Source organism: Kogia breviceps, chromosome X, assembly GCF_026419965.1.
Source record: "Kogia breviceps isolate mKogBre1 chromosome X, mKogBre1 haplotype 1, whole genome shotgun sequence".
Lineage (NCBI taxonomy): Eukaryota > Metazoa > Chordata > Mammalia > Artiodactyla > Physeteridae > Kogia > Kogia breviceps.
Genome location: NC_081330.1, coordinates 86,589,326 through 86,609,719, shown reverse-complemented (window position 1 = coordinate 86,609,719; position 20,394 = coordinate 86,589,326). Strand labels below are relative to the sequence as shown.

Genomic DNA, 20,394 nt, shown 5'->3' with positions numbered 1-20,394 from the left:
ATACTAAGAGGAAGCTGAGTATAAGTGTTAGATAAAAATCCATTAAACTTGTAATAAAAATATTCAGTGAAATGTTGTCAAACATGCATAGCTATCTTATTTTGAAATCTCAGTACACCTAAATACAATTTGAAAAAAGTTTTTCCATTTGTTAAGTAGAGTAAGGTTCCAAAATTTGAGGTCACTTTGAAATTGGTGCAATGTATAGAAAATTCTGAATAGTAGATGATCTAAGCATTTGTTTGTTTGTTTGTTTCTTGCCATTTCCAAGATAGCTTGTTTTTAGTAAAGCTAGGGTACTTGTGGTACATGGCCACAAAACACTAACCATGTCCCAGGCCCAGAGCTTGTGTTTTATAACAGTACAATGCTGGCAACATCTTAGTGGGCAGAAGCCTCCTAGTTTGGTTCATTACATGATTTGTTTATGTCATGAGGTAGGATTGGTGGATGGGGTGTCTAGCTCAGTACACACATCCTGCTCTCACTTCTTTGAATTCCTACATCACCATACCATATAATGAATGAGTACTTGCTTGTCACCTGCCCTTTATTTATGGTTTCTGATTATTTCCCAGAAGTAGGATTTCTTGGACAAAGTGTATGAACAGATCTAAGGTTCATATTGTATCATACATATCTTCCCCCTTCCAACTTAATATTGTTAACATTTTGGCACATATTCTCACACAGTTGCATATATTCTCTCTCTTTCTCTGCTTTTCTCTCTGTGATTCTCTCCCTCTCTCTCTCTCTCTCACTTATTACCTTTGAAAGTAACTTACATCAAGAAACTTCAAGCCTAAATAATTCATCATGCATCACTTACAAATAATGACATTCTCCTACATAATTACATCAACACTAATACACCCAGGAAAATTAACAATGTTGCTATAATATTATCTAATTGGGTCATTCATTTCTCAATGGTTCTCAGTGACACCTTTTCCCATACCATTCTTTCTTTCTGGAATGTGTTTCAGTCAGCCTGTTTAATTTACCAGATCCCACACTTTCCGTAGGACCCAAATTCAAATTTCATCTCTTCCATAAAAAACTTTCATTGATAACCCCAACTCTCACTAATCTCTAGTGCCCTGAACTCCTGGAATGATAAATTATCTGTATCAGTCACTCATATGGCTCTGCTTATTATTTGTTTTCTAATTGTCAACAGCTTCATGTAAATATCTCATTTACACAGTGATATTCTTTGTCTCCCAAACTTCAATTACTTGTGTACGACCTTCACAATTTCTGCCATATCCTTATCATCAATATTATTTACTTACTTAAAAAATTAGATCAGTTAAAATAAATAAATACCTGTATTAGTTTTGTCCTAAGCAGTCTGGAGAATTCGGGGTTTGATGTGGGGTATTAGTTTCCTAGGGCTGCCACAATAAATTACTGCAAATTGGGTCGCTTAAAACAACAGAAATTTACAGTTCTAGAGGCCACAGGTTCAAAATCAAGGTGTTGTGAGTGCCTCAAACCATCCCAAGGCTCTGGGGAAGAATCTGTTCCTTGTCTTTTCCACCTACTGGTGGATGCAGGTGTTCTTTGACTTGTGGCCTCAGCACTCCAATGTCTGCATGCTTCTTCATATTGATTTTTTCTCTGAGTTTCTATGTGTGTCTCCTGTGTGTGTATTTCATAAGGATATTTGTTATTGAATTTAGGACCAACCCAAATAACCCAGGAGAATCCCCTAATCTGGGGATTATGACATGAACATATCTTTTGGGGGAATACCATTCAGCCCACTACAATGTGTTATGTATATACTTTTTCTAATATGTAATAAATAAATATATAACTATTTAAATAAAATAATTTATCTGTGCACCAACCAAAAGCAATCTTAGATGCTCTGAGAAAGAAAAAATGTTTCATCTTATTATCAAATACCTAATACACATATACATACATGCATACATATGTATATGCATACATATATGCATTTCTGATCTCATTTTGCCTGGATGTAGCTGATACTATGCTTGATACTTTTTCCCATTCCCTTAGGATTGCCTACTTCATTAATTTGTGCAAATTGATGAGTTCTTTTGTCTTATAGTGTTTCATTTCCTGATGCTATTGTGATGGTGGGAAGTAAAATTTGAAATCCCTCTAGGTTTAGATGACATCTAACTTTCTAATAATATCCAACTCCATCCACCTCTCCTTTCTCTAATACCCAAACACTGGATGTCCTTATTGGAGAAGGACTGGAGATTCAGAGGGTTAAAGTGACTTTTTATTTAAACAATGAATGTGCACATATACGTGTATATGTGCATACATGTGTACCTGGGCATGAAAATGATTAGTCTAAACCCAGAGCAAAGCTGGAAGAGACCTGTGTACAAAAGCAGCTTTCCTCTTTCTGTTTGGGAGGAGCCTGAACTTTATCTTTTTTTAAAAAAAAATATTTGGCTGCTTTGGTTCTTCGTTGCTGTGCGTGGGCTTCTCATTGCAGTGGCTTCTCTTGTTGTGGAGCACGGGCTCTAGGCGCATGGGCTTCAGTAGTTGTGGCACGTGGGCTCAGTAGTTGTGGCTTGTGGGCTCTACAGCACAAGCTTAGTAGTTGTGGCACACGGGCTTAGTTGCTCCGCGGCATGTGGAATCTTCCCAGACCAGGGCTCAAACCCATGTCCCCTGCCTTGCCAGGCGGATTCTTAACCACTGTGCCACCAGGGAAGCCCCCTGAGCTTTATCTTATTACCATCACAATACTCCTTCCTCTCCTTTCCACCTGCTGTGCTGTCTGGAGTATTTTGTTCTTTCATTTTCTTTCTAGCCTTACCTTCCCACTTTCAAGCTCAAAATCAGAGCTGTTTTAAGCAATTGATTTCCCTGACCCTCCACCTTCCAAGGCCTTTCTACCTATCTTCACCAAATGCTCTAAGAGCTTAGGTATTTGTGAAATTAACCACTTTTTCTCAGGGTTTCTTTCTAGAATTGAAGGCAGTAGGCGCCTTTATCCATCCTCTGTGGTGACATATCAATAAATAACTCTTTTTTGTCAACTCAAATTGGCTTAAACTCTGATTAGAATTCTGGAATTCTGGACATTTGAGGGGAAGGACTGTGAAAATTAAAACTTCTCTCCAAATTACCCCCAAGTATCTGTATTTTTTTCATACCTAAGCTTCTTCATATACTCAGAAATCTTTGAAAGCTGCAGTCTGAAGTTTTAAAATAGCAAATGGGTAAAGTATTCTCTTTCTTTGAAGAGAGAGAGAGTTCTGTACTGACTGACTATAGAACACTTAAAACCTGAAGTCATCACACAATATTGAAAATTAAAAGAGTTGATTTAAAGAGAAAAATCTGATGACACAGCTTTAGATCAATCATCAGATGAGCTTTCAAAGCTGTGGTAATTGTATTAAGTGAAAAGTGGAATGGGGAGCCATCTTGAGTCATCTTAGTGAGAATTCTTAAAAATCTCTGAAAGTCTAGGGCTGAAAACACACTCACTCCTTACGTTATATCTTTTTCAGAACCTTCAAGTATAGTATGCTATGTACGAGGAGAAGGTAAACCAGATAGTCTGTGTTTTTTACTTAACCATAAGGATAGCTATATTCAAAATATGAAAGAATTCAGACAGTATATTGAAATTCTTATTAAAATTACTTTGACTGTATTAAAAGAGAAATCTCAGTGCACACAAAAATAATTCACTATAGTAATATGTAGATATGGAATGCTTATCCTATTATGTTTTCATGTCACAAAGAAAGAAACGGTAAGGTAAACGCTGAGAGCTGCTTTCAAGCACAGTCTGTTCTCTTGAGGGAGCATACATGCAGAATACAGTATTCACAAGCCAGAGAATCCTTGCTACAGGCTGGATTCACTTACGCATAACAGGTACACTTGAAAGTGATATGGACAGAAGGAAATATGTGATGATATGCTTAGAGGAAGTTACCATTAAAACAACTGGTCTTCCAACATTTCTTTTAAAGTCTTATGGACCTAGAGTCTGTCATACAGAGTGAAGTAAGTCAGAAAGAGAAAAACAAATACCATATGCTAACACATATATATGGAATGTAAGAAAAAAAAGGTCATGAAGAACCTAGGGGTAAGATGGGAATAAAGATGCAGACCTACTAGAGAATGGACTTGAGGATATAGGGAGGGGGAAGGGTAAGCTGTGAAAAAGTGAGAGAGTGGCATGGACATATGTACACTACCAAACGTAAAATAGATAGCTAGTAGGAAGCAGCTGCATAGTACAGGGAGATCAGCTCGGTGGTTTGTGACCACCTAGAGGAGTGGGATAGGGAGGGTGGGAGGGAGGGAGATGCAAGAGGGAAGAGATATGGGAACATATGTATATGTATATGTATAACTGATCCACTTTGTTATAAAGCAGAAATTAACACACCATTGTAAAACAGTTATACTCCAATAAAGATGTTAAAAAAAATTTTAAAAAAGTCTTGTGATGATGGCAGAAGAAGAGTAATGACTGAAGCCCTATTGTGGACAGGGTTTTTGTTAAGAATTGTTAGACCACAGGGCAGACTTGGTCTACAGAAGGACAACTCATGATGGTGTGCTGAAGCAGGACCCTGCAACATCTTATCTCGTCAAAGCAATAAGAATAGCCTATATGTTCTTCAAGTTCTATACTTTCATCAGTCAGTTTCGATTTTGGATTTTCCTGAATAATAGATTTGTCAGTATAATGAATAACTGTGGAATGAGTACTAGCTAATCACAAGGCCTTGAACTCATGACATTATTCTGGGCAACACTCAAGGTCTAGGAGATGACCTCTATTTAGCAAAATACAGTAAGGTTGTCAAAGTAATCTCCATTTTATATTTAACATTCAGAACTTCAGCTTCCTTAGATTTCTGGGACTAAAGCATAGAGTCCAGAAAGTCCCTGAAAACTTAACTAGATCTTTCCTTAATGTGTACTGGCAGACTGTTTATTTCTATATCTGCACCCACAGTCTATATACTTCTAGAAAAATGATATTATACCTAACCTCTTCTTTTGTTTTTGTTTTTTGTTTTGTTTTGATTTTTTGGCCATGCCCCACTGCTTGCTGGATCTTAGTTCCCTGACCTGGGATTGAAGCCAGGCCATGGCAGTGAAAGCCCCGAGTCCTAAACACTGGACCACCAGGGAATTCCAAACCTAACCTCTTCTTCTGCTTTCTGTTGTAACTCTATTTCTCAGTGTTATCAGGATAATCTCTGTTATCCCAGATATTCCTGAGAGTCTGCCTCTTTAATCTGGGAAGGGAGCTATTTAGGTGAAGGGACAAGTAGGAAATATGGGAAAAATGAGAGCTTAAGTTGATATGAGGAAGGGAAAAAAATGTCATGAAGAGATTAGTGGTAGGACGGGAATAAAACACAGACTTACTCGAGCATGGACTTGAGGATATGGGGAGGGGGAAGGGTGGGCTGTGACGAAGTGAGAGAGTGGCAGAGACATATATACACTATCAAATGTAAATTAGATAGCTAGTGGGAAGCTGCTGCATAGCACAGGGAGATCACCTCTGTGCTTTGTGACCACCTAGAGGGGTGGGATAGGGAGGGTGGGAGAGAGGGTGATGCAAGAGGGAAGAGATATGGGAACATATGTATATGTATAACTGATTCAGTTTGTTGTAAAGGAAAAACTAACACACTATTGTAAAACAATTATACTCCAACAAAGATGTTAAAAAAAAAAAATGAATACAGAGACCAAAAAAAAAAAAAAAAAGTTGATATGAGGGATTCAAAGGACAAGGAATTTTTAAGTTCAGCACAGCCATTCTTGATAACTTCTCCACATCCTCCCCCTCCCCACCAACAGAATTCTACTGCTCACCTTACCTGGATGGAGTGAATCCACCCATGAGGGATGGATTACATTAGAAGTATGTCAAACAGTGGGACAGATCACAGAAGACATGTCTTAGAGGGGCAGATTGAAGCAATCTGTGGACCACAAACAAGGTGTGAGTTAGGATGAGGTCTTGTAAATCAAGAAACCAAAAATATCATACTGTAGCAGAGGGAGAAAGCAGATGTCTGTCTGGCTAAATTCTGTGAGTAAAATATGGATACTTCTTGGTGTCTTTATTCATGCTCAGCATGCTCTGAGGGTATTTTAAAGAAAATCAGAACAAGAGAACACTGCCTCTTCTTGCCCCTCATCATTCTCTGAGTTTAGGCCCATATTATCTTTCATCTAAAATTTTAAAAATCATAACCATAATATCATTTGATAATGATATTATGGATTGAGTACTTTAAAAATTACCAATAATTCTTTAATATCATCCAATATGCAGTTAATATTCAAATTTATCCAATTGTTTCATAAATGTCTTACCAAGATTTTTCCTTATGCTTCCATTTTGACCTCTTTAAATCCTGTCTTATTCCTTCTTTAATCTACCCTTCATTAAGGAGCTAGTTAAATATCACAGAAATAGCTCTACCCATGTCACTCCCATCCTCAAAAAATTATCTTTTATCTCACCCAGCCTTTCCTTGAAATTCACCTTCTCTCATATTCCAAAAATAAAGCATAGTCATATTTTGTGTAAGGCATGCATTCCTGAACATCTCTCATAATTCAGAACTCCCACAACTCAAGTATAATCCTGATAGAGAATGGAGTCTTGTTTGTTTACTGGCTAAGTAGCACTACTATCTCGAAAGCCATCTTCAAGGTCCAGATATTGCTTGGCAATGACAGTAAACAGTCCACAATATCCTTGACCTTTTATTTTTTAATTGAAGTATAGTTGACTTACAATATTAGTTTCAGGTGTACAGCATAGTGATTCAGCATTTTTACATACTATACTCCATTAGAAGTTACTACAAGATAATAGCTATAATTCCCTGTGCTATACAATATATCCTTGTTGCTTATCTATTTTATACATAGTAGTTTTTTTCTCTTAATCCCCTACCCCTAATTTATCTACTCCCCTTTGGTAGCCAGTAGTTTGTTTTCTATATCTGTGAATCTGTTTCTGTTTTGCATATACATTTGATAGTATTATTATTATTATTTTTGGCTGTGCCATGCAGCATGCAAGATCTTAGTTCCCCGACCAGCGATTGAACTTGCAGTGAAAGCGCTGAGTACTAACCACCCACCGTACCACCAGGGAATTCCCTGTATTATATATTAGATTCTATATATAAGTGATATCATACAGTATCTTTCTGTCTGACTTATTTCACTAAGCATAATATTCTCTAGGACCATCCAAGTTGCTGCAAAAGGCAGAATTACATTTTTTATGGCTGAGTAATATTCCATTGTGTGTATGTGTGTGTGTGTGTGTGTATATATATATATATATATATATATATATACACACCACATCTTCTTTATCTATTTGTCTATTGATGGACATGGGTTGCTTCCATATTTGACTGTTTTAAATACTGTTGCTGTGAACATTGGAGTGCATGTATCTTTTTGAATTAGTGTTGTTGTTGTTTTTCTGGATGCATACCCAGGAGTGGAATTGCATATGATAGATGTATTTTTAATTTTTTGAGGAATCTCCATACTGTTCTCCATAGTGGCTACACCAATTGATATTCCCAACTGTGTAGAAGGGTTTCTTTTGCTCCACATCCTCTCCAACATTTGTTAATTGTAGACTTTTTGATGATAGCCATTATGAGAGGTGTGAGGTGATATCTCATTGTTGTTTTGATCTGCATTTCTCTGAAAATTAACAATGTTGAACATCTTTTCATGTGCCTGTTGGCCATATGTATGTCTTCTTTGGACAATGTCTATTCAAGTCTTCTACCCATTCTTTTTTAAATTTTTAAATTTTATTTTATTTATTTTTTTATACATCAGGTTCTTCTTAGTCAACCGTTTCATACACATCAGTGAATACATGTCAATCCCAATCTCCCAATTCATCACAGCACCACCACCCCACCCACTGCTTTCCCCCCTTGGTGTCCATATGTTTGTTCTCTACATCTGTGTCTCAATTTCTGCTCTGCAAACCAGTTGTTATGTACCATTTTACTAGGTTCCACATATATGCGTTAATATATGATATTTGTTTTTCTCTTTCTGACTTACTTCACTCTGTATGACAGTCTCTAGATTCATCCATGTCTCTACAAATGACCCAATTTCTTTCCTTTTATGGCAGAGTAATATTCCCTTGTATATATGTACCACAACTTCTTTATCCATTCGTCTGTCGATGGGCATTTATGTTGCTTCCATGACCTGCCTATTGTAAATAGTGCTGCAATGAACATTGGAGTGTATGTGTCTTTTTGAATTATGGTTTAATCAGGGTATATGTCCAGTACTGGGATTGCTGGATCATATGGCAATTATAGTTTTAGTTGTATTTTTTATTTTGGGACGTTTTTTTAGTTTTAGTTTTTTAAGGAACCTCCATACTGTTCTCAATAGTGGCTGTATCAATTTACATTCCTACCAACAGTGCAAGAGGGTTCCCTTTTCTCCACACCCTCTCCAGAATTTGTTGTTTGTAGATTTTCTCATGATGCCCATTCTAACTGGTGTGAGGTGATACCTCATTGTAGTTTTGATTTGCATTTCTCTAATAATTAGTGATGTTGAGCAGGTTTTCATGTGTTTCTTGGTCATCTGTATGTCTTCTTTGGAGAAATGTCTATTTAGGACTTCTGCCCATTTTTGGATTGGTTTGTTTGTTTTTCTTAATATTGAGCTGCATGAGCTGTTCATATATTTTGCAGATTAATCCTTTGTCCATTGATTTATTGGCAAATGTTTTCTCCAATTCTGAGGGTTGTCTTTTCATCTTGTTTGTAGTTTCCTTAGCTTTGCAACAGATTTTAAGTTTCATTAGGTCCCATTTGTTTATGTTTGGTTTTATTTCCATTACTCTAGGATGTGGATCAAAAGAGATCTTGCTGTGATTTATGTCAGAGTGTTCTTCTTATATTTCCTTCTAACAGTTTTATAGTGTCCAGTCTTAAATTTAGGTCTGTAATCCATTTTGAGTTAATTTTTGTGTATGGTGTTAGGGAGTGTTCTAATTTCATTCTTTTACATGTAGCTGTCCAGTTTTCCTAGCATCACTTATTGAAGAGACTGTCTTTTCTCCATTGTATATCTTTGCCTCCTTTGTCATAGATTAGTTGACTATAGGTGCGTGGGTTTATCTCTGGGCCTTCTATCCTGTTCCATTGATCTATGTTTCTGTTTTTTTTGCCAGTACCATATTGTCTTGATTACTGTAGCTTTGTAGTATAGTCTGAAGTCAGGGAATCTGATTCCTCCAGCTCCGTTTTTTTTCCCTCAAGACTGCTTTGGCTATTCGGGGTCTATTGTATATCCATAAATATTTTAAGACTTTTTTGTCCTAGTTCTGTAAAAAATGCCATTGGTAGTTTGATAGGGATTGCATAGAATCTATAGATTGCTTTGGGTAGTATAGTCATTTTCACAATACTGATTCTTCCAATCCAAGAACATGGTATATCACTCCATCTCTTTGTATCATCTTTAATTTCTTTCATCCATGTCTTATAGTTTTCTGCATACAGGTTTTTTGTCTCCCTAGGTAGGTTTATTCTTAGGTATTTTATTCTTTTTGTTGCAATGGTAAATGGGAGTGTTTCCTTAATTTCTCTTTCAGATTTTTCACCATTAGTGTATAGGAATGCAAGAGACTTCTTTTCATTAATTTTGTATCCTGAAACTTTACCAAATTCATTGATTACCTCTATGAGTTTACTGGTGGCATCTTTAGGATTCTCTATGTATAGTATCATGTCATCTGCAAAGAGTGACAGTTTTACTTCTTCTTTTCCAATTTGTATTCCTTTTATTTCTATTTCTTCTCTGATTGCCATGGCTAGGACTTCCAAAACTATGTTGAATAATAGTGGTGAGAGTGGGCATCCTTGTCTTGTTCCTGACCTTACAGGAAATGCTTTCAGATTTTCATCATTGAAAATGATCTTTGCTGTGGGTTTGTTGTATATGGCCTTTATTATGTAGAGGTAATTTCCCTCTATGCCCACTTTCCAGAGAGTTTTTATCATAAATGGGTATTGTATTTGGTCAAAAGCTTTTTCTGTATCTATTGAGATGATCATATGGCTTTTCTTCTTCAGTTTGTTAATATGGTGTATCACATTGATTGATTTGTGTATATTGAAGAATCCTTGCATCCCTGGGATAAATCTCACTTGATCATGGTGTATTATCCTTTTAATGTGTTGTTGGATTCTGTTTGTGAGTATTTTGTTGAGGATTTTTGCATGTACATTCATCAGTGATATTGGTCTGTAATTTTCTTTTTTTGTAGTATCTTTGTCTGGTTTTGGTATCAGGGTGATGGTGGCCTCATAGAATGAGTTTGGGAGTGTTCCTTCCTCTGCAATTTTTTGGACGAGTTTGAGAAAGAAGGTGTTAGCTCTCCTCTAAATGTTTGATAGAATTCACCTGTGAAGCCATCTGGTCCTGGAGTTCTGTTTGTTGGAAGATTTTTAATCACAGGTTCAATTTCATTGCTTGTCATTGGTCTATTCATATTTTCTATTTCTTCCTGGTTCAGTCTTGGAAGGTTATACCATTCTAAGAATTTGTCCATTTCTTCCAGGTTGTCCATTTTATTGGCATAGATTTACTTGTAGTATTTCTGTGGTGTCTGTTGTAACTTCTCCTATTTTCATTTCTAATTTTATTGATTTGAGGCCTCTTCCTCTTTTTCTTGATGAGTCTGACTAATGGTTTATCAATTTTGTTTATCTTCTCAAAGAACCAACTTTTATTTTTATTGATCTTTGTTATTGTTTTCTTTGTTTCTATTTCATTTATTTCTGCTCTGATCCTTATGATTTCTTTCCTTCTGCTAACTTTGGGTTTTGTTTGTTCTTCTCTCTCTAGTTCCTTTAGATTTAAGTTTAGGTTGTTTATTTGAGATTTTTCTTGTTTCTTGAGGTAGGCTTGTATTGCTATAAACTTCCCTCTTAGAACTGCTTTTGCTGCATCCCATAGGTTTTGGATCGTCGTGTTTTTGTTATCAGTTGTCTCTAGGTATTTTTTGATTTCCTCTTTGATTTCTTCAGTGATCTCTTGGTTATTTAGTAACATATTGTTCAGCCTCCATGTGTTTGTGTTTTTTATGTTTTTTTTTCCTGTAACTGATTTCTAATCTCATAGACTTGTGGTCAGAAAAGATGCTTGATATGATTTCAATTTTCTTAAATTTACTGAGGCTTCATGTGTGACCCAAGGTGTGATCTATCCTGGAGAATGTTCCATGCGCACTTGAGAAGAAAGTGTAATCTGCTGTTTTGGGGTGGAATGTCCTATAAATATCAATTAAATCTATCAAGTCTATGTGTCATTTAAAGCTTATGTTAACTTATTAATTTTCTGTTTGGATGATCTGTCCATTGCTGTTAGTGAGGTGTTAACGTCACCCACTATTATGTTATTGTCAATTTCCTTTTTGATAGCTTTTAGCAGTTGCCTTATGTATTGATGTGCTCCTATATTGGGTGCATATATATTCATAATTGTTATATCTTCTTGGAGTGCTCCCTTGATCATTATGTAGTGTCCTTCCTTTTCTCTTGTAACATTCTTTACTTTAAAGTCTATTTTGTCTGATATGAGAATTGCTACTCCTGGTTTCTGTTGATATTTCCATGGAATATCTTTTTCCATCCCCTCACTTTCATTCTGTATGTGTGCCTAGGTCTGAAGTGGGTCTCTGGTAGACAGCATATATATGTGTCTTGTTTTTGTATCCATTCAACGAGCCTGTGTCTTTTGGTTGGAGCATTTAATCCATTCACGTTTAAGGTAATTATCTATAAGTATGTTCCTATTACCATTTTGTTAATTGTTTGGGGTTGGTTTTTTGTACGTCATTTTCTTCTCTTGTTTTTCCCACTTAGAGAAGTTCCTTTAGCATTTTTTGTAGAGCTGGTTTGGTGGTGCTGAATTCTCTTAGTTTTTGCTTGTCTGTAAAGCTTTTGATTTCTCCATCAAATCTGAATGAGATCCTTGCCAGGTAGAGTAATCTTGGTTGTAGGTTCTTCCCTTTCTTCACTTTAAATGTGTCATGCCATTCCCTCTGGCTTGTAGAGTTTCCACTGAGAAATCATCTGCTAACCTTATGGGAGTTCCCTTGTATGTTAACCTCATAGAAGCTACCTTGTATGTTATTTGTCATTTTTCCCTTGCTGCTTGCAATAATTTTTCTTTGTCTTTAATTTTTGCGAATTTGATTACTATGTGTCTCAACCTGTTTCTCCTTGGGTTTATCCTGTATGGGACTCTGTGCACTTCCTGGACTTGGGTGCATATTTCCTTCCCACATTAGGGAAGTTTTTGACTATTATCTCTTCAAATATTTTCTCAGGTCCTTCTCTCTCTCTTCTCCTTATGGGACCCCTATAATGCAAATGTTGTTACATTTTATGTTGTCCCAGAGGTCTCTTAGGCTGTCTTCATTTCTTTTCATTCTTTTTTCTTTATTCTGTTTCACAGCAGTGAATTCCTCCATTCTCTCTTCCAGGTCAATTATCCATTCTTCTGCCTCAGTTATCCTCCTATTGATTCTTTCTAGTGTATTTTTCATTTCAGTTATTGTATTGTTCATCTCTGTTTATTTGTTCTTTAATTCTTCGTTAAACATTTCTTGCATCTTCTCTATCTTTGCCTCCATCTTTATCGGCAGTCCTGGATCATCTTCTCTATCATTATTCTGAATTCTTTTTCTGGAAGGTTGCCTATCTCCACTTCATTGAGTTGTTTTTCTGGGGTTTTATATTGTTCCTTCATCTGGTACATAGTCCTCTGCCTTTTCATTTTGTCTATCTTTCTGTGAATGTGGTTTTTGTTCCACAGGCTGCAGGACTGTAGTTTTTTTGCTTCCACTGTCTGCTCTCTGGTGGATGAGGGTATCTCAGAGGCTTGTGCAAGTTTCCTGATGGAAGGGACTGGTGGTGGGTAGAGCTGGCTATTTCTCTGGTAGGTAGAGCTCAGTAAAACTTTATCCTACTTGTCTACTGATGGGTGGAGCTGGGTTCCCTCCCTGTTAGTGGTTTGGGCTTAGGCAACCCAACACTGGAGCCTACCCGGACTGTTTGGTGGGTCTAATGGAGGACTCTGTGAGGGTTCACACCCTGGGAATACTTCCCAGAACTTCTACTACCAGTGTCCTTGTCCTCACAATGAGACACAGCCACCCCTGCCTCTGCAGGAGACCCTCCAACACCAGCAGGCAGGTCTGATTCAGTCTCGCATGGGGTCACTGCTCCCTCGTTTGGGTCCCAATGCACACACCACACCATGTGTGCCCTCCAAGAGTGGAGTCTCTCTTTTCCCTAGTCCTGTCGAAGTCCTGCAATCAAATCCTACTAGCCTTCAAAGTCTGATTCTCTAGGAAGTCCTCCTCCTCTTACCAGACCCTCAGGTTGGGAAGCCTGACGTGGGGCTCAGAACCTCCATTCCAGTGGGTGTACTTCTGTGGTATAAATGTTCTCTGGCTTGTTAGTCACCCATCCAGCAACTATGGGATTTGATTTTATTGTGATTGTGCCCCTCCTATTGTCTCACTGGGGTTTCTCCTTTGTCTTTGGAAGTGGGGTATCTTTTTTGGTGAGTTCCAATGTCTTCTTGTTGATGATTGTTCCCTTCTACCCATTTTTTAATTGGGGATATCCTTGATCTTTGAATTCATGGAACTCAGAAAAAATGTAATTAGGTTGATGTTTTATGTTATTTTATATATTACCTATAAAGTGATCATTTAATTAGTATTTATTTTTTGGCCACGAGGCATGTGGGATCTTAGTTCCCTGACCGGGAATCAAACCTGTGCCCCCTGCATTGGAAGCACAGAGTTTTAACCACTGGGCCACCAGGGAAGTCCCTTAATTAGTATTTTTAAATTTAAAAGTTGCACAGATAGATTTTGCATTTAATACAACTGACTGTACTGCATCATTATTCTCTAAGCATATTGTCTGTTGCTATGTCTCTATAGATGGAATTTTTTTTTACCCTTTCTCTTCTTACAGAACTTCTGTTAATTCCTAAGACTCATGTGAAATATCACTTCCTCCTTGAAACCTTCCTTGATCTTCTAGACAGAATGAATCACTCCCTTTTCTTTTCCTAAAATACCTTGCTGGTATATCTGCTGCATCACTTATCATGGTATGACTTATAAGCTACTCATGTTATTCTATCATTGTAGTTGGTATGTTAGTATGTACTTCGTGGCTATACCTTATTCATTTGTGCCCTCACTGGGCTTAACAGTACTAATAGTGGATACTCAGATGTGTTGATTCTAATTAATCTTGCAGAATTATTGTAAAGTTTAAATGAAATAATTTGTATCAATTGCCTTATACAGTGCCTGATGCTGGTACTCAATAAAGTTTCCCCCTTTTTTCCTCTTTACTCTTGTTTTACTTTTTCCTCTTGCCTCATTTTTCTCAACTCCCTGTATATTCTGTCCATGACAACAGAATAGAAATTCCTTTCTTTCATTGCTCACATCTCCCTTCTTCAGTGTACTAACACTCACTGTTTGCACCTCTCATTTGTTTATGTATTTATTTTAGGTCACTGGCCCTGTTAAAATTAGAGATTCTCTTAAGGCAGCAGACAGAGGTAATATGACATCTCCACCACTCCTGGATGCCAACCCCATGGAGAACCCAGCACTGTTAAATGACATCAAGATTGAGCCCCCAGAAGAACTTCTGGCTAATGATTTCAACCTGCCCCAGGTGGAACCAGTTGACCTCTCCTTTCACAAGCCAAAGTCTCCTCTTCAGCCTGCCAGTATGCTTCAAGCTCCAATACGTCCTCCCAAGCCACAGTCTGCTTCCCAGACTCTTGTAGTATCCACTTCAACATCAGACACAGGCACTTCAGCAAACATCCCTACTGTTCTGACTCCAGGCTCTATCCTGGCCTCCTCTCAGGGCACTGGTGGCCAGCAGATCTTACATGTGATTCACACCATCCCCTCAGTCAATCTGCCAAATAAGATGGGTAGCCTGAAGGCCATCCCAGTGATGGTGCAGTCGCTGCCCATGGTGTATACTACTTTGCCTGCAGATGGGAGCCCTGCAGCCATTACAGTCCCACTCATTGGAGGAGATGGCAAAAATGCTGGATCAGGTGAGCATCAATCTGCCCCTTTGCTGGACCTTACCTTCCTTCATCTATTCCCTTTTTGAATATCCTATCTCCTATTTCTTTTCCAATTATTATTGCATACAGCTTTAAGAGCAATTTTACATAAATACTGTTTTTATCATGTCTCTTTGATGCTTACAAGTGTACAAAGAACCTTTTTCATTTAGCCCATATTTCTCAAACTGGGGTATACATATCTTTGAGTGAAATACTATGTATCTTCCTGGAACCTCTATATTATTTGACAGTAAGTAATTTAAAACATTTTATATTTGTAAAATATGATTTTATTAAAGAGAAAAATATAATATTTGAATAATATTTTAAAACATGAACTTCAAACCTAGTTTTAAGCTACTAAATCACCTACACTGGGACTTTCCAAGATGTGTTTAGTCTTCTATGCCATTAGGAATGCTTTGGTAGAAAAGTTGAGAATGTTTCTAGCCCTACATACATAGCCAGCCTTATCTCCCAGCCTCTCTCAGTACTGTACCTTTTCTCTTCCTTACAGGTAAAATAGTCTTCTTTGAAATTTTGCCATCTTTCCGGTGTTCCACCTCATTTGGCATCTATCACCTTCCATGTTACTTTTTACATGCCTGTATCACAAATGTATGGGCATTCTTCCCAAATGAATTGTAAATTGCTAGAGGACAAGACTCCATCTTATTTTTCTTTGTGAATCTCCAGAGAGCACAGTGGTAGATAGTAGTTGTCTTGCAACAAATAATGTGATGAACAAACTTGAAAATTTTTCGAGGAGACAGTTCATATGCTGTAATCTTACCTTTTACTTATTTTTAAAATGAGTTCAGAATTCAGAAAGGTATGTTTATCTCCCTTTCACCACTGTCCCCCAGCCACCCAGTTCCCCTCCTAGAGACATATCTAGTTTGTAATAGAGAATGATGAAAGAAAATTATATGGCTTCTTGAAGTGGTTCAAGATATTTACCTTCACCACATCTATAGAATTACAACCAGTTTTGGACGTTCAGCTTTAGGAAGGATGTTGGGAAATTGAAGTATAATCAGAGGAGAAAGATTAAGATGGTGAGAGGACTAAAACCCATGTCAGAAAGGAGCTGATAAATGTTTAGCATGAATTAAAAAGACCAAGGGGTGGGGATATGCGGGTGGAAATGACTAGGAACCAGATTTCAGCTCAGTGTAAAAAAAATCTTTCTAAGAGTTTTCTACCTTTGAAATTCAATGCCTTGTGATCTTTCCATCACTAAATGTAGGAGAATGACATACTAAGCATCAAGTTGCTGAGACTCCTCTGTGATCTTTTGAATAAAAATGCCGTTATCGATTAGTGGTTAATTGTGGTAATGATAAGTATTCATAACAATCTTGTTTTTGAGATCCCATGAGGGGGTTATTTAAAATACAATTATCAACTTTCATATAGGGAGAGAGCCAAACAAAACAGGAAATGGGAAAATAAAATTCTTTGTGTGAGAATTTGCTGATATCAAGGCAGTGGTAATACCAAGGGATGGTTTGATGGGATTTGAATTCCCCCCCACTATAATATCCATCAGTTCATCAGAACCATTTTAAATAAACGGAATAAAGTGTCAAAGTGTTCAATGTAGTTTCAAGCTAAGACAATTAGCACAGTGGTCTCCAAATGGTATGCTTACACCTTGGTGGGGGTCAAAGGGGGTATTACACAAAGTATTTGGAGCACAAAAAGAAAGCATCAAAACTTCTATTTATATGGTCTCGCCCTTTACATGTTATTTTGTTTATTTTTCATAATGTACACAAAATTTTAGGATGCTAGTACATTTATATCATAAACACACACGTGTGCATGCAGAGACACAGAACAGATATATGCTTAAAACATTTTAGTGAATGATACACAATGTATGGAGGTGACTGTGCTAGCCAAATACTCCCCATCCCCAACTTTATTACCACCCTGAAGTTTCTTCTATATAACAATTTTGAAGCTTTCACTAGATCCAGGAGATGTCTTACCATCTGACTGAGTTTTGTTAGGCGTCAGAAACACCATTGGTTGACAATAAATATTTAAGGGCTTCTGCCAACATAGGTGGAAGGGAAGGACGCTAACAGGTATCAGGCACCTACTAGACACTCATTATATGCCTCATCTCTATGACTTGTTTCCATTAAGGAACACAAAAGCCAAAGGGGATGTTCTCACCTCTGGCATGAGCCTAGGCATTGATCAGAGGACAGCCATGTAACTACTTAGAGTTTGATTCAACAAATAAAAATTGAACCTGACTTTTCAACAGACACTGTCTTGGGTCCTGGAGATAGGGAGTTGAATCATACCCAGACCTTATCCTTGAGAAACCCACTATCTTATCTTACTCACTATCCTAGAGAAGCTCATTCTAGTGAGAATGCTCCACACTACCCTTCCCTCAAAGGAATTTCTTTATCCTGCTCTTCTAAAATTTTTAATGCTCTTCTCTTCCTTCCATACAAATATACTTCTTCCATCTTTGCTTTTTCTTTATTTCTCTATCTTGCTGCTACTTTTCATTGTGGGCCAAATTGGGAATCCTGAAAATGATTAGAGGCTCATACATTTGTAGCCCACACTGCTCCTTTTCTTTGCTTTTAGTTAAAGTTGACCCCACCTCCATGTCTCCACTGGAGATCCCAAGTGACAGTGAGGAGAGTACAATTGAGAGTGGATCCTCAGCCTTACAGGGTATTCAGGTACAAGAGTAAGTACTTTATCTTTATTTCAGGTCTGTCACTGTGTATATATGTGTGTGTCTGTGGTAAAAGTGGAACAAATTCTCAGACACAATAGTAAGAATTCAAGGACAACAAAATATAAGTAAACTGCCTTTTCAGCGAAGGTATGAGCTTGTATGCACACATGTGCATGGACATGGATGTTATGACTCAGTAATGTTTTAATTGTAGATCATCAATTTTTACCCTTGGAAAATTTACAAATTTCTTATAAAGTACAGTTGCATTCTGTTTCTCTCTGTAAGTTTAAAGCAACCTTATCATTAGCTTGTGTTTTAGCAACCATGTTGGATGAAAAATACATTTCTTTAAACCTAAGAATGAAGCTTATTAGAGTGAAATTCTCATACTGCTTGGGAACAGAAACCACCCAAAGAAACATTACCATCTTCTGGGACCTGAATTTACTGAGCAGAATGGCTTAGTTGAGGGAATTGCTTGAGCTATTTCAATTGTGGGGGGGGGGTATTAAATTTGCATAAATTAAATGCATGTATGAGGTGATCCCATTATATGTAAGTCCATTTATTTAGCCTCCACCTTAAAATCACTATTTGGCCTTATCTCTCTTTCTTTGCTCAGACCAGCAGCAATGAGCCAAATGCAGGGAGAAGAATCCCTTGACTTGAAGAGAAGACGGATTCATCAGTGTGATTTTGCGGGATGCAGCAAAGTGTACACCAAAAGCTCTCACCTGAAAGCCCACCGAAGAATCCATACAGGTCTGCCCATCTCCACCCTACCCCCAACACACACACACACACACACACACACACACACACACACACACACACACACACACACACATACAGTCTCTGAGAGACAGGAAGAGAAGAAAGTCTTGAAACAAAGGTTGATCTATTTATACTCATGGGCACAGGTTCCATTCATGGCTTTTACCCCTATGTCTTGTTTCTACTCTATGGTAGCTTTCATGAAACCAGCCTAAGAAAACACTAAACCTGGTGTCTTCTGAATAGTTATCATTCCCATTGAGCACCGGTAGGTCTTTCTAATTGGGAAGTCATAACATTTATAAGAAGATTAAGGCAGATAAGACTCCATCCCTTGCTACCAGAAACCCACAAGTTTTATTGAGTATTGAAAAGTACAGTGAAATTAAAGCAGGATTTTGGAGCTAAACATCATTTAACAACCTATAACATATCTTTGTTCTCATTAGAAATGAAAGGTGGACATTAGAAAGAACAAGTAAAGCAGACATGGTGGCTGAGGGCAGGAGCTAGGGGAGTGAGCAAACTGCCCCATCTGAAGGAGTACTATCACTCAACTCCAAATAAGTATTACCAAATCTCCCAAATTAAAAACAATCACGATTTTTATATGAAACATCTTAGATTTTGAATGTTGGTATGTAATCAAACAAATTTTATAACAACATAGATTCAAAGAAACCTGCCTATGGGCCAGAAATAACTTTTCAGTCATCAGTTTGTACCTTATCCTTGAAGACTCCTCATCCCCAATCATCTCCAGCTCAAAAATGAGATTTGGACGCCCTGGACTAGGAAGGGGACCTCTTTTCTTATTAACATATACTGTATTATAGTTTGTATAGAACCCAACCTTGGTATGCAACCTGGGTATACTTTTTTTCTATTACTGGTATTCTACAGGTTCTTTGGAACTGAGACTGCTGAAGAAATGCCTGCTTTATTGCACTCTAAAGATTGGGGTACATTGCGAGGGGTTCCAAAGAGTGATATCCTTGTCTCTGGTAGATATTCTCAGCAGAGAGCTATGAGGCTGTGGCTTATCTGGATACCACCTCGAGTATGCAATGCAGCCCTTCATCTCCTTTGAGCTTACAATCATGCAAAGCAGAAAGTACAGATGCAACAATTTCCATTTAATATACAGTTAAGCCCCAGTTTTTAATAACAACATCACCCATTCACTCAAGCTCAAAATTAATGATTGATTTTAAACATTCTCTCTGCCCCCAGTTATGTGTTTCTAAAGTTCTATTATTTCTTTCTTCAAATAGCTCTTTTATTGAGGATGTAAACATAATAGCCAAGAGCATACACTGTGAAACTACACTGCCTGAATTTGACATTCCAGTCTATCACTCATTAGCTGAAGTTACTTCACCTTTCTTTGCCTCAGTTTCCTTATCTGGGAATATTAATAGTTTAAACACTTAGAATACTGTCTGACATATAGTAAACTCTCAATAAATGTGAGCTATTATTTGTATCCTTTCAATTCCAGTCTCACTTCCACACAGTTAGGCTTTCTGTCTTAATTTATTCTTTTTCTCCTCTAACTTTATAGTTGAAAATTAAAATTGTTCATACTTAAGATGTAAAAATGGGTGATTTGATATGTATACATTCTGAAATATTCACCACAAACAAACTGATTAACCCGTCCATCACCTCACAAAGTTATCTTGTGTGTATGTGTGTGTGTCTCG

The 20,394-nt window shown here is 37.4% G+C and overlaps 1 protein-coding gene across 4 annotated transcripts in view; it reads left to right on the top strand.

Annotated features, from left to right (window-relative positions):
• KLF8 (KLF transcription factor 8) overlaps positions 1 to 20,394 on the top strand; it is a 358,727-nt gene that overhangs the window by 308,316 nt on the left and 30,017 nt on the right. For all 4 annotated transcript variants that reach the window (XM_067023452.1, XM_067023451.1, XM_067023453.1 and 1 more), the window contains 3 exons: positions 14,619 to 15,183; positions 17,815 to 17,920; positions 18,537 to 18,676. In XM_067023452.1, coding sequence (XP_066879553.1) covers positions 14,619 to 15,183; positions 17,815 to 17,920; positions 18,537 to 18,676 — 811 coding nt within the window. The remainder of the gene's footprint in view (positions 1 to 14,618; positions 15,184 to 17,814; positions 17,921 to 18,536; positions 18,677 to 20,394) is intronic.